The sequence below is a fragment of the Egretta garzetta genome, unplaced genomic scaffold (assembly GCF_000687185.1).
Source record: "Egretta garzetta isolate BGI_Z169 unplaced genomic scaffold, ASM68718v1 scaffold411, whole genome shotgun sequence".
In the NCBI taxonomy this organism is placed as follows: domain Eukaryota; kingdom Metazoa; phylum Chordata; class Aves; order Pelecaniformes; family Ardeidae; genus Egretta; species Egretta garzetta.
This window is the reverse complement of record NW_009258541.1, coordinates 52,551-66,930: the sequence shown is the minus strand read 5'-3', so window position 1 is coordinate 66,930 and position 14,380 is coordinate 52,551. Positions and strand designations below refer to the sequence as shown.

The 14,380-nt window shown below is 42.4% G+C and overlaps 1 protein-coding gene across 6 annotated transcripts in view; it reads right to left on the bottom strand.

Moving 5' to 3' along the window:
* The window catches only part of CHRDL1 (chordin like 1), a 39,518-nt gene that overhangs the window by 7,281 nt on the left and 17,857 nt on the right, over positions 1-14,380 (bottom strand). For 3 of the 6 annotated variants that reach the window (XM_009646611.2, XM_035902209.1, XM_035902224.1), the window contains exons 4-7: positions 7,329-7,474; positions 6,237-6,330; positions 2,293-2,360; positions 795-969 (exon numbers count right to left, since the gene is read on the bottom strand). In XM_009646611.2, the coding sequence (XP_009644906.1) occupies positions 795-969; positions 2,293-2,360; positions 6,237-6,330; positions 7,329-7,474 (483 nt within the window). The remainder of the gene's footprint in view (positions 1-794; positions 970-2,292; positions 2,361-6,236; positions 6,331-7,328; positions 7,475-14,380) is intronic. The other 3 variants (XM_009646618.2, XM_035902214.1, XM_009646626.2) reach the window with 2 other exon arrangements.

Here is a 14,380-nt window from a genome sequence, read left to right as displayed (position 1 = left end):
TTGGGATAAGGTTGGCTCAAAGTTCTGCTGTCCCCATAATGTAATATGTCCTATATTATATTATCAAAGGGCACTAAAGGATTTTTAGAGTGAGCTTCATTACCTTAATTAACTTTGCCTCTTTACAGCTCAGGAATCCAGGACAAGTGAATTGCCTCCTCTACCTCTAGTATTAGTCATGGAGGAGGAAAAGCACCCCTTGTATCCCACTATCCCAGACAATTAGCTTAAGGCAGGGGAAGTCACAATATTGTCTTTCTTGAGAATAATTTGCTAAGCCTTGGAGTCAGAAAACCTCCTGATACTATGGCAAAGCTTTATGGTCTGAGATTTGCGGGGCAGTTTAAACACACGGTGTTTACAGCTAGTAAACTTACAAAATAGGAGACACTGTAAAGAAAATAACCACAAACAGTTTCCTACTGGACAAGTCACTGTGAACAAGTTAGCAAATCTAAAGGCATCGTGGTGTCCTTTTACGGCACAAGTGCTCACTTCCCTCCTAACCACTGCACGTGTTCTCAGAATTACATAGCACAATCCCACAAAGTAATTCAGAGAGCAACATGATAGCGTGGTGCCTGTGCAGAGTGAAATACACTGTTGTATGTGTAGGCACAACTGATCTCAGTCAAGACCCAATTTTGTATCCTTAACAGCATATTGCTTTTTGTCTCCCTGATCTGCATTGGGTCTCTTGATACCCGTGTGAATTTCCAAGATTCTGCTGTATACTTTGAGAAGGTGATTGATTCCTGACCCAGAGAAATACAATAGGAAGTACTTGTCTTTACCCCGTCCGTGCTTATGCTTGTTGTTGATGACAATTTGTACTATCGTTCCTGAAGCTTGCTGGGGATCCGGTAAGACTCCACGGTTACTCCTGGCATTGGGAAATCGTGGAATGTTGACTACCTGCCTCGCAGAGCTGGGTGACAGGTCATAGTGGGAGCGATGGTACGAGTGTCTCTGGAGACAGAAAAAGAGCAGGAAAGTAAATGTCTCATTTAAATGAACAAGGGGAAGGACACCATACTAGAAGCTTAACACAGGCAATGAGAGTGTTGCCACTATCATCAAACATGATTAAATGTAATAAATGGCACCATACTAAATAAAGGCCGTTCAGGTTTTGCAGATAGTTAACGTGGTAATGAAGTCATCTACACATACACAGTTGTAACTCATCTCACCAGACTGTATATATCAGCGTAGGTGTCTTTATCTAAGTCAGTCATCTCAAGTCCCTAATCAAGTCAATGGGCAGAGAGGCAATTTTAGAACCTGACCTGCTGTAGCTCTCTATATCATGAGGAGGTGAATCACAACCCAGAAATGCCTGTTTTGCTCCGTGGACAAAAAAAAAAGTGGTGTTCAGAGCTAGGTATCTACTGTACTGATGTCTACTCTACTTTGAGATTAGATGAGAAAAATTGTAAGCCTGTCCAGTTTTCCTCATCAAAACTGCTTTCTACTGGGGCTCCAGCGGCAGAGCATGTGCAGTATGACCATCCAGCTTCTTGTTTGCTTGCAGTTTTAAACTGTCATGCAAGGCCAGGGTTAGCCTTGCACAGACTGAGCAGAACCTTACTAGAATCTGTGTCACAGCCTGGGAAGTCTCATTTTATTTGCAAAGGGAAGTAATAGTAGTAGTAGTGTGCAGTGTGTTTTCTAAAGAAAAACCACTGGTTGTTTTCAGAAAATTATCTTCCAAAATACCCATGGGCATGAAGGATAGTGTATAACAGCACCTATAAGGCATGATTCTTCTCACTAATCCAAAGACCTGTTGGTTCATGTATTTAGGTAGCGCACCTAATGCTTAAAAGCTCTTATTCTCTCCAAATGATGTTATAAAATCATCTCTTGAGGAGTAAGTTGTTAATGGATACTCTTAGCCCCCAAGGCAGTAAAACCCCTGAAGTAAATATATACATGTGTATATGTCAACTGGGAAGTAAGTGTTTGCAATTATGATTTAAAAGTAATGCTTGCATAGCAAACAAAACGCTGTAGAATTTCATTCTTATAGAGCATACACAACAAAGACCGAACCAAGAGCCTGCAGGAGCTCATGGGAGTTGGTAATTCAGCGTTATTAATGAATTCAGGTTGAGTTTATTAGGGGGGTTGCGGAAGTCGAAGAAACCTGTTTTGGGCTAGATTCACAGAATCCAGGCTGAAGCAGTAGATATTCAGACTGATATCATCCTTTTCTCCTTTTTCCTCAAAGTACTGGGGCATGCACAGCACAGCAGGAAAACATGTCTTTAAATTGTAGGTCGCACTTACGGCTTCCCTGTTGGCTGGCTGCCGGAAGATATCTCCATCGGAATGTTCCCATGATAATTCTCCATCTCCTGTACGTGAAGCAGAGCAGTATCAGTTAGGGGAGTAATTGTGTGACACCTTGGGAGATACTTAGGGGAAAAATCTGATCCAGCTTTACAGCTAGATTTAGGGTGGAGGTGGCATCAGTGTGCAGAAGTGTCAGTCTGTAGGCTGACTTCATTGTACCAGATTCTGTAGAGACCAAAAGCAAGATCCCTTCCCACACATTAAGCAAACTTAGGATTAAGATTTACTATCAGATTTATGCAGCTTAACAATATGCTATGAGCAAGGTAATTTCCAGCAACCATTTCCTATGTGATCTCAGGCAAAGGTGAGGAGACGTGACTTAGCTTAGCTCACAGAGAAAGGCTAAATGGTCTGACCTTCCATCTGCTGTGGGCTGAGGGAACCCACAAGCACAGTTACTCTTGCCTGACATGTAACTTGACTGAGAACTGAATCCTGAATTACATTTTTGTAGTCAGCTCTGAAGTGTAGTCATTAATAAATAACATTGTATTACATATATATCTCAAGAAAAATTAAGCCATATTTTGTCCTGAAAATTTCCTGTCCCCGAACCTATATGGTTGTTTTTTCCCTCTTATTTATTCTTCATTTAATAAAAACTGCTAAGTCACAGTTCACCCCCAGGTATGATTATGAACCAGGGAGGCGCTTTCATCTATTTGTCAAAGATAGACTGTTTCATAGATAGAAGTGACAGCCATGCTCAGTGCGTGACTCATTAGACACAAACCAGCAGCTCTTCCAGGAAGCCAGGCACATGCAATGAGTTATGGCACGGAGCACGAGAAGTTGGCCCGCTAAAGACTGGATCCCATCTAAGCTCACAGGATCCTATATTTTCATGTAGAGATTATGAACTGTTCAGCACTGTTTTTTTGAATCAGGCCAATAAAAGTACTACAGAATAAGGCTCATAGCACTAAAGACACTCATAACAAAGTAAGGACATTCTGATTTGTGTTTTAAAAGAGAAAAGGTTTTGCTAGAGCACTTGTCATTTGTGCATGTGATGCAGAAGTAATGAATGCTTTTGCAAATCAATGTGAGGGACTTGCAGAGTCAGGCTCTGGTTCCTCACAGCCAAACATGTGACTCATGGAAAGTTGGAAAGAAGAAGAAACCCTTAGTTTCTAGTCAGGAGTAGTGTCCAGCTGTTTTCTTTGTAAAGACAACTTCATAAATACGAACATAACTAAGCATAAGCTATGGTGGAAATTATAGCAGGGAAAGATCAGTTCAGGCTAGACAGAGAATGCGGCTTCAAGAATTTTTCAGAGAGGTATTTAGAGGTGTTCCTTGGTAAGACAAGCCATGGAACGTGAAATAGTATCTGATTCTTGCAAAACTTGTGCAAGAACAGGAAAAATCATTTAGTGTGGAGGGGACCTTGGAATTTATCCCGACCTTGGAATTCAGATACAGGTACAGATAACACTGCTTTGATAGTGGCTGAAAGCCTAGCTCTAGGTGTGCCAAGCATTGCACTGGAATGCAGAGCAGTACCACCACATCAGGAGCCTTACATTAATGGTACAGATCACAAGCTATCAAAGCAGGATAGCTGCTGCAGCAGTAGTGTGTGATTCTGGCTTGGGAGAGCCATGGTGCTGATGCAGGTATGCCTCCAGTCCTGGAGTTAACTCACCCAGATCTATCCTGGATTCACTACCTTAGTGCATACTATGTGTTAGCATTTTATCCTCTAAGCAGTTTATGAGAACTTTCCCCTTAACTTAAGGAGAAGTTGGATCCTGACATAAATCAGCATCTGAACCATAGTGCGTGGAGCCTTCTTTAGTCAGCAGTAGAGGAATGAAAAGGAAAACCAGCAAATTTTAACATATTATGTTAATATATTTGGCCATACGGGGAGCAGAAACTGACTCTCAGTTTCCTTCCCATGAGCTGTGCTAGATCTTGATACACACAAGAGAGATCAGACAGCTTTATAAGCAGTTTGCCTGGCAAAATGTTTCGAGATTTGTAAAGATACTGTGGAGTAACGTGGCAAAGCAGCAGAGAATGAGGAACAATCTCCAAAACAAGACATCCTCATCCTTGCTCTGACTCAGCTGATGTATTTATGCAGCACACAGCATTGCCCCACCAAGATATGAGTTCAGGTCCTACATGGTGCCATGCTTAAATTAATTACCACTGCATCTCTGCAGGTTAAGGAGCTGGCACAGCTCCCTGCACTGAGATGATTACACAGCTGCTATCCAGGAACTTGTTCCTTCAAAGCGTGCTGTACCATCTCTGCATCACGCTGCATTAAGCACTGATGCACTCTGAAGTACCCTCTTTTTGGCTCAGCCCCTTCACAGCTCAGAGCTTTTGGTCCAGTGTGGGTACTCAGTGAACTCCTTAGGACAGGGACTGTGGGACTATGCTAGTTTGTGTTTCACAGCTCTAGCACCAAAGGCAAAATTATACAACTGACAATATAATACTCCTTATTTGTACCATGCAATAGTACTGAGTTCAAACAAGCAGAATCTCCAAAGCATGTAGGTGCAGAAAGGTGCAAGCAGGACAGTTTTTCAAAGCAGCCTGGCATCACTGATATCAATAGAGTGGCACTTCTGAAAACCATAAGTACCTTTAGGTGCTTATCTGCATCTTTGAGAACTGGCCATAGGTGCTTAGATACCCTAGAAGTGGTGATTCAAATGCCACAATACTACTAGTGAGATAAAATACTGCGCTGATTTTGGCTGGGACAGGGTTCGTTTTCTTCCTAGCAGCTGGTATACGGGGCTATGGTTTGGATTTGTGCTGGACACAGCGTTGAGCACACGGGGATGGTTTCCTTACGGCTGAGCAGGGCTGACACAGAGCCAAGGCCTTTTCTGCCTCTCACCCCACCCCACCAGCGAGGGGCTGGGGGGGCACATGGAGCTGGGAGGGGACACGGCCAGGACCCCAACTGACCCCAGGGGTATCCCACACCGTATGACGCCATGCCCAGCACATAAAGCTGGGGGAAGAAGAAGGAAGGGGGGGGACATTCAGAGCAATGGCGTTTGTCTTCCCAAGTCACCGTTATGCGTGATGGATCCCTGCTGTCCTGGGGATGGCTGAGCACCCACCTGCCGGGGGGAAGGAGGGAATGAATCCCTTGTCTTGCTTTGCTTGCATGCGTGGCTTTTGCTTTACCTGTTGAACTGTCTTTACCTCAGCCCATGAGTTTTCTCACTTTTACCCTTCTGATTCTCTCCCTCACCCCGCTGCAGGGGAGTGAGCGAGTGGCTGCATGGGGCTGAGCTGCTGGCTGGGATTAAACCACAACAAACACATACAGAAATTCTCAGACATTTAGACAGGCTTTTAGACAGACATTTAGATTTAGACATTCAGAAAGGCTGGGAAGGCCCCTAGAATTAAGTTCTGTATGTGTACAAGATCTAAAATGCAATTGCTAGTAAAATATTGAAGTCACCTGAGTACAGATTGATGCCTAATTTAAACTGGAGTAATTGGCCTTACCCTCTGTATTGAAATTCTTGTGTCCGGCATAACTTGAGCAGGTCTGGTAATCTGTCAGATTGAAGCTCATCTTTTATGCAAAGCTTTTCTAACAGAGCAATGGCAGCTATTTCAATACATCATTTGAAGCCTTGATTTACCTTGTTATGGGGATGCAATTTTATCACCAGTGCATTCTCTCCTTGTTTCAATTTAGGAGAACAAATGTAGCAATGTTACCCTGATGGAATTCGAGGTTTAATTTCCCAACATGCATTGGATTGTGAGCACATGGGAAACTTGCAGATAGCATCCTGAGTGACACTGCTGGTGCACAGACAGAGCTCTGACAGGGGAAGGAGTAAATTCAGAGCCTGCACTTCTGTCATTGTACTCAAACTTACCTCTGCAAACTGGACAGCAGGACTCCGGAACAGAAACTGGGAAAGAGCAAGTTAATTTGGGACAAGTCTTCAACCCACAGTACACATTTCCTTCCTGCCAGTAAAACACAAGCAGAATTTAGAAGAAGTCATCGATTTGTCTGGTACTGTGTAAGCATTTTTTATGGACATGCTTAAATCCAGTATGCGTGTTTACATAAATGCCACTCTAGTATGCAAAAGCAGAATATTAGAGCAATGAAAAGTCTAAACAGCTTTTTTTAAATTTGTTGTTGCACAGAGGAAGGTCCCCTTCTTTAGGGAAGAAAGGAAGAGGTGAAAGTGTGTGGGGAGAACTGCAATTATCGTAGGCTGAAAATGTACCTGACGCGGTTGGTACTAAAATCATGCAGTGTAAAGTTCCCCCCCTCCTCCTCTCCCTCTGTTGTGTCTCACCATTGAACTGGAGGAATAGCTTAGCAGTAACTGGAAGTCATAAAGCCTGTTCAGTACTTGGCCTGTTAAATTTGTAGTTAATGTAGAATATGATGATTTGATTAGAGGAGGTCCAGCATTGCCAATACTTGTCACTGAAAAGCTGGTTGGATTGAGAGGGATGTTTTGGTTCAGACACTGGCTCTGAAGAGTCACTGGGTGACTGCTCAAATATCTTGGATTTGAATTGGTGACATCTCTGTGGCCCAGTGCCAGTTTACAGAGCTGTCCACTCCCAGCCTGTGGGGCTCTTTACTTATTATCAGCTCAGTCCGAATGAATTTAGTTTCAGTCAGTGGCTTAGTGCTATACTTTCCAGTCAGGTTGACGTGAAATATTCTACATATGCCAAGTAGCAGTATTTTACCTGCTGTGTCTGCACTGTAAGCTCACTTACAGCAGATGCTTGACAGGGTAAGCTTTGTCCACTGTGTTTGAGTAAGAGGTAGCCTGGCATTTACCAGGTGCTGCAGGCTGGCTCTAAGAACTCATAAGTTTCAGCATTAATTCTCAATTCCCAGCCTTTGCTATGAATTGCTTATACTTCAGTGTCATGTCTTCTGGAAAGGAGAAATGAAGCATAGGCAGAGCAGGGCTCTGTCAAATCATGTTACTTACTGAGCAGCTGCACTGGGCACACTGGTTTGCTTGCCTGTTTTGGAAAAGCCCCTCTGCCACAAACATTTCGCCATGATGATAGGTGGTGCCATTGTATTCACAGGATTTCCCGGTGATTTTGCTGCTTACTGAGAAAAGGGAGTCTTCTGGAAGCAATGGGAAAGGAACACTTCATACAAATGTTCTTGACAACTTGCAATATCACAAATACAGGGGAGGAAAAGCTTCCCTTCTCCCTCATTTCTCTTTATTATAAAAGGACAAGTTTTGTCATGCTACAAAGTGTAAGTGATGTCCTCATGCTTCTGTTTTGCTGAACTTTAATAATTCACACTTTGTGTTGACTGTCCCAGTTAATCTTAGGATGTTGAGATCAACTGCAATGTTGGCCATGTCTCATACTGCTGTATTTTCTCCTGCTCTGTCTGCTGTAGCATTTGGTATTAGGATAGATAGGTGCAGTTATGTGGCCACTTGTTATATATATGTGGCTTTTTTAATGCTTTAATGTAGAAGGCATCGGGTCCTGTATACACACAGAATCCCACTATCAGTAGCACTGTTCTAGCCTCGTTTCCCCCTTTAGTACTGGTATCATTTTTTTGATGATTTGTAGTGTTGTAACCCATAGAAGACTTAGTTGCAGGTTAGCAGGTTGTGCTGTAGGGCATGCATGATGCTACCCACAGGCACAAACCTACTGGTAGAGGAGCGGTGGTACTGATGGTGGAAACGTGTCAAGAGAAAACTATGTACTGTGTGTTTGTTCCTGGTGGCCTTCACAATTTTTTGCTGCTGTTGTTTTCAAAATGGGCAAAACTTGGCAAAGGCAGACTTCAAAGGCCACCCAAAAGCTGATTTTTCCCTTACATGCATTTTAATGTCAGATGTGCAAACGAGTGCATTTTGTTTGCAGAACTCAGTGCATATGACAAAGTGCACAAGATGGCAGTGTCAACTCAACCCTGAAACCTCCTGTTGCAACTCAAGATCATATCGAGTTCTGCACCACATGGGTTAAATTTTCTTCCAAGACACAAAGCTATCCATACCTTATGTTAAAACATCCCCTAGATTGTTTAACTATTAGCAGTTGACAAACTGTGCAAAGGGATTATAGTTTACTGATGAAATGGAAGTCACTTGATACCTACTGGGCAGTGAATCTGGCCCTATACATTTACATTCACATGAATTTAGCATCTCAGCATGGGAAGAGGCATTTCGAACAAGAGCTCTATGGCAGTAACAGTGGAGTGTTTGTTCTCTGGAGCCTGAATCACTGCAAATTTCTAGGAATGCAGCTGAAATTTCATTCAGTGCATTTGGGCTTTCCTGTAAAAGAAACCTGACCTGAAAATTCAGGTTTTGACGCAGCCCCTTTCATTATCTATCAGATAAACCTGGGGAGATTTTTTTGTGAAACTGTGCCACCACAAGAATGCACATATTTCAGCTGGGAGCTCAAGTAAAAGAGCAGTTTTCTGCTGGCATGCACTGGCATTAAACACTGACATTTAGAGTTTTCCATAAAAGCATATATTTAATTACAGTGGTCCATCAAATATTAATAATATTTTGAATGGTAAATGTCAAGTCTGGCTGTGGAACATACATGTACTGCAGTATTTGAGAGTCTAGTGGGTCAGCAAAGAACATTCTGCAGGGGAATGGCAGAAGTTAGCCATTTAGGATTCCTTGCCTGACATTTCATTTCTCTTCAAGAGACAGACATGGTATTTGCACTTCCTCCTTTGAAGCACCAAATACATCATTATTTCAGTGCAATCAAGAGTGTCTAATGATACCTTTCCAAAATCTGATAAATAGTACAGAGATTTGACAACACCTGTGCTTGGCATAGAAATGCAGTGCTTTTGGCTAGTAATAGACATTCTGGAATGGTAAGATGTATGCTCTAATTAAGACACATCCTTTGAAAGTCATCAGCAAAAATTTCAAGTGACAAATTTAGCTACTGTCCCATTAGGCAGGAACACTGGAAAACATGAATAAAGAGGCACTTCTCAGGACTGTGCTACCTCCCAAAACTTAACGTCACTACAGTTTCTTTGGCTTTCCGAGAATCATCTCACGGAAAGCAGAAAGAGAGACTGCCAAACCCGTAGTTACCCCCTTGCCCCTTGGGCACCTGGAAGAGCAGTAGAACTGGAAAGAAATGAAAATAAAAGGAGAAATGAGAGGAGGATACAGATGGTTCTTGTCTGGATACGAGGCCCCGTTCATGCAGACTCTGGAGGACATTGTGGTGGCCATGTGGGACGCCTGTCCAAAAGCAGTGTTTGGCTTGTGGTCTGACATTTGCAAAGACCAATACCTGAATGACTCATCATGACTCTTCAGAGTATTGGACGAAGAGAGTAAATTTTACTGCAGATTTACCTTGGTATGTGCCGCAGTGCTTGGATCACTATGAAATCACAAAATGCCTTTAAACTGTGGCTTCTAAAGAAGGGAAGGAGGATGGTGAAACTTCTATTGCTTGCAAAATGGCAGTGGAGAGTTGCAGTAGGTAGTTTGTTTTCATCTACGTTTCTTTTAAGCTGATCAGAGACGTTAGGCCTATAACAGCTAAATCATAACATGCAGCCCAAAAACATGTAGATCTGCCTGTCTTTGGAATATGGGATGAAGTTCTATTGCTGTTTTGAAGTCTTATTTGATGAAAGAAGATTGTAAGAAAAGTCAGTTCCAATTACAGGGAATAAGACCATGGTTTAGGTCCCATGCTGTACATACCTGTGCATATGATTATCTTTTAGCACATTAAGTGAATGGGCCTATTTGGTTGCATAAAATGAGGTTCAGAAGAAGTTTTCAGATCAAGACCACATTACTGTTACTGCAAAAAAATATATACAGTCATATATTGGAGACAACATATTGGAGAGCGCAACTGATCTTCTCCAAACACAGCATCTGTCTAAAACGGCAAGGAAGCTTTGTTTATATTGCATGTCTAAATATAACTCCTGTCTGGTGCAGTTTCTCCCTCTGTCTTTGCTAATGTGTGACTGACTTTCTACAACCAGGACTTGCCTTGGTTTCTTTTCTAGTGCTCTTTAAATCATGGCTAATTAGAGGAGTTCAGACTCCCTCATGATATCATATTCTCCTGCAGAATGTGAAATTAGAGTCATTGTGGATTGTTTTAATAAGTGCCAGGTTTGAACTTTGAAAAATCTTGGCGTTAATACTGGTATCAGCATGCATTATTCTGTGCCTTAGTTAAGATATGTTAGAATTAATTAACTGCAAATATACTGCATTGCTCGAAGCTCTATTTGTAAACTTTGCTTCCTAATCAGGATTGTTCCTAAAGCTTTATCTGGCATTTTAATGGTACTGACTAACATTGCTTTAATTAGCTGCCTCTGTAAAGTACCAGGCAAACCATCTGTGTGAATCCTTTTAATTAACTGGGTTCAATGTGAGCTTTTCTTTCTGGCATTCATAGCATGTCAGTGGAAGCAATATAAAACATATAGGGTAAAGATGTTTTAGCCTCAATCAAAAAGGAAGCATCTTTGTTTCTGTGGTTGGCATTTATTCTCTAAGGGCTCAGACTTCAGTACAGAAGACAGACAGGCCATGCTTACATTTGCTTGCAATTTTAGTGCGATCAAGATAAGACCTTGAGTTAGCAAGACAGATAGCACTGATCTACCACCAACATTAGCATTAGGTAATGGCAGGGGGCTAAGATGAGCAACCTAGGCTTCACGTGACTTGATATGGATTTGAACTTCTCCTGTAAGTAGCTTTACAGGTTGAACCTGGCTTAAGAAATCTTTCAGGTTTTACAAACCGGCAACAGAATGCCAACTGTATCAAAAACAGATTAGCTTAAATAGAATTACTTTTTAAAAAGCAGTTGGAGACTATGGTGGCTATGCTTGAATTCTTATATCCAAGCATTCCTCTCTTCCAAATGTGGGATTCTGTCCAGCTTCTGTTGTCCACCCAGGCTGTTTTTCACTGGTGTACCATACACACGAGGTAAATCCTGGTCTCAGTGAAGCCAATAGAAATGTTTCCTTCAGGGTTCAGCCTAGGTGCTTGCTTGAACGCTGCTTTTTAAGATTATGTTTGAGTTGGGTGCTTGTACTAGGAGGAACTGTTGATCTATACAAACAAGCTTTGTATCAATTCTGTAGTACAGCCTGATATAAAAGTTCACTATGAACTAAACTGCATGTAGGTATAGCTCACATATTCCATGAACTATAGTCCATTTGACAGAGCATGTGAAGAATCATAGAATCATAGAATGTTTTGGGTTGGAAGGGACCCCTAGAGGTCATCTAGTCCAACCCCCCTGCAGGAGCAGGGACACTGCTAACTAGATCAGGTTGCTCACAGCCCCGTCCAACCTGGCCTTGAATGCTTCCACGGATGGGGCCTCCACTACCTCTCTGGGCAACCTGTTCCAGTGTTTCACCACCCTCATTGTAAAGAATTTCTTCCTTATATCTAGTCTAAACCTACCCTGGTTTAGTTTAAAACCATTACCCCTTGTCCTGTCACAGCTGGCCCTACTAAAAAGATTTTCCCCATCTTTCCTATAGGCCCCCTTTAAGTATTGAAAGGCCGTAATCAGGTCTCCCCGCAGCCTTCTCTTCTCCAGGCTGAACAAGCCCAACTCCCTCAGCCTGTCCTCATAGGAGAGGTGCTCCAGCCCTCGGATCATTTTTGTAGCCCTCCTCTGGACCCGCTCCAACACTTCCATGTCCTTCTTGTGCTGAGGGCTCCAGAGCTGGACGCAGTACTCCAGGTGAGGCCTCACCAGAGCAGAGTAGAGGGGCAGAATCACCTCCCTCAACCTGCTGGCCATGCTTCTCCCGATGCAGCCCAGAGTACAGTTGACAGTGTGGCAAAAAAGTTTGCCATGATGGGATGCTAACTTAGTGTGAAGTGCAGCACTTCAGCTTTCCTGATAGTCTGACAAAACAGAATTAGATATGAACTAGATAAACCACAGACTTTTAATGGAAATTTTCTGGTTCAGTGGAATCTACTCCAATCGCAGATTTTCATGGAAACCTGCCTGCGTTCCTGATGGTCTGCCCATGACTTGAGGTTTCCAAGGGTCAAGGTTTGAGGGCAGCCGTACTATGTACACAGACCAGGGCTTCCTGGCTTCTGGAGCTTTCCAGAGAATGGGAGAAACAGATGCTGTGTCACATGGATCACAGTCAGTTTTGGAAACACCATCTTTTAGCTTTTTCTGTTTACAACTGTTCCTTCCTGGATTGTTATAAAAGCTTGGTCCTGAGATGCTTTATCCTTACTTGGATATGGAGCAGAAGAGCATCAGTTATCTGAAACTAATCCCTTGAATAGCTGAGACAAATTCCACAGGCAGTTCCTGGTGTCTGACACAGTGGTAACTTCTGTAAAGTATTTCTGTGCGGAGAGTGAAAAGCAGTTACTGGCTAGGAGCAAACTGGCCTTTTGGGAAATGTTACTGTAGGGAGACTGACTAGAGGAAGGGCTTTAGGATCCAGGCCTTATTACAGCCAATTAAGTTTTCAACCTGGATCCTCCTGGATAAATTCAGGAGCTACAGGTACAATTAATTGCTAATAAACAATTTTAGGACAGTAACTAACAAACTGGCAAAACCACCTCAGAATCAGTGCAGTCATGGCATGATAATTAGTAAAGTATTTATGATGTGACATCTGACCTTCAAGACAAGAAAATCAGTTGGTTTTGGGTGGTCTGCACCATTGTGAGCAATGAGACCAAGCATCTTGGCTTTCTGAAAGCCATTGTGCTGAGTTTTATTGATCTACAACCAGTAACAGGTTGAAGTGGTGACCGAGCGTACTCCCGAAATGCAGATTGTACAGATCAGACAAAGAAGGTGTTTAGGCAAAGTTCACGCTGCTGCACACCCCTCAGTAAAGGGTGTGGGTTTACATTGCATCTCTAGGAGATACTTTCCTGTACAACCTTCTGGCCATTCTTGTTAGTACTTTACTTAACACTCTCACTATTGCTTATTTTAGTATCAGAACATCTGGCAAAGATCATTTTTTAGAAAACCTACAGACTCTTGGCTTGCTGACTTAGAAACTATTTTTAAACTGCAACATACAGAATCACCTAGTGTCATTTAATGAAAAAGATGGGCTTTTAACATCAAGCAGAAACATTAGGTGCTCATCCTGGGTTGGTTTTTGCAGTTTGTCTGTTTTATTAACCACCCTTATAAAAACAATCAAGTGCTAAACAATATGAAATTAATCCTGAGGTCTAATGCCTTAAGAAACTTACCATACCGGGAACTGTTCTGCCAATAGAGTCTCTGGTCTTTTGAAGGTAGACAGATCATAGATTATTGATTTGAATCCAGAGAGGATTTTATGAAACGTTTTCTGAATCAACACGAGCATAAGCATGTACAGACCAAGAGACTGAGGATTTGGTTTAGAACCCTATTCACCAGACATGCAATTGAATTCTGCTGTAACTCTGGGACAACTGTTCGCACTGACATCTCTCCTGCATATTCACTTCTATTCCCAGCGAGTTTTGCTGCTTACTGACCACAACTGGGAGAGTCTATTTGGTTGCAACAGGTACTTCAAAGCTCTCTAGGCTGTATCCTGGTGCCAGCTAACAAGTCATCTCACATGCTGCTTCTGCACAGAAACCAGGTCAACCCAAATTGTAACACAACATCATGTGAGGCTGTATTGCTTGCCTTAACATTTAAAATTGGCATAAGAATTGCAGGTTAACTATTCAGAAGCAACACATAAAGAGCAATGATACAGGTCAAAACAAAACACAATTCTTGGAAATGTGCAGATCATGAGCATTTCTAATGCCAAAGGGCAACGTGACTAGAGCATGAGAGTACTTCTCCCTGGTTTACTTATTGAAAATTTAATGAAACCTGAATCAGCTTAGGTACACACACTGTCCAACACAAGCAGGCAGCACTTTGATGACCTGACATCTGGTTTTGGAAAACTGTTTGCTTGGGTGGAAGTTCCACATACCCCTAGGTCTCCTTGTTA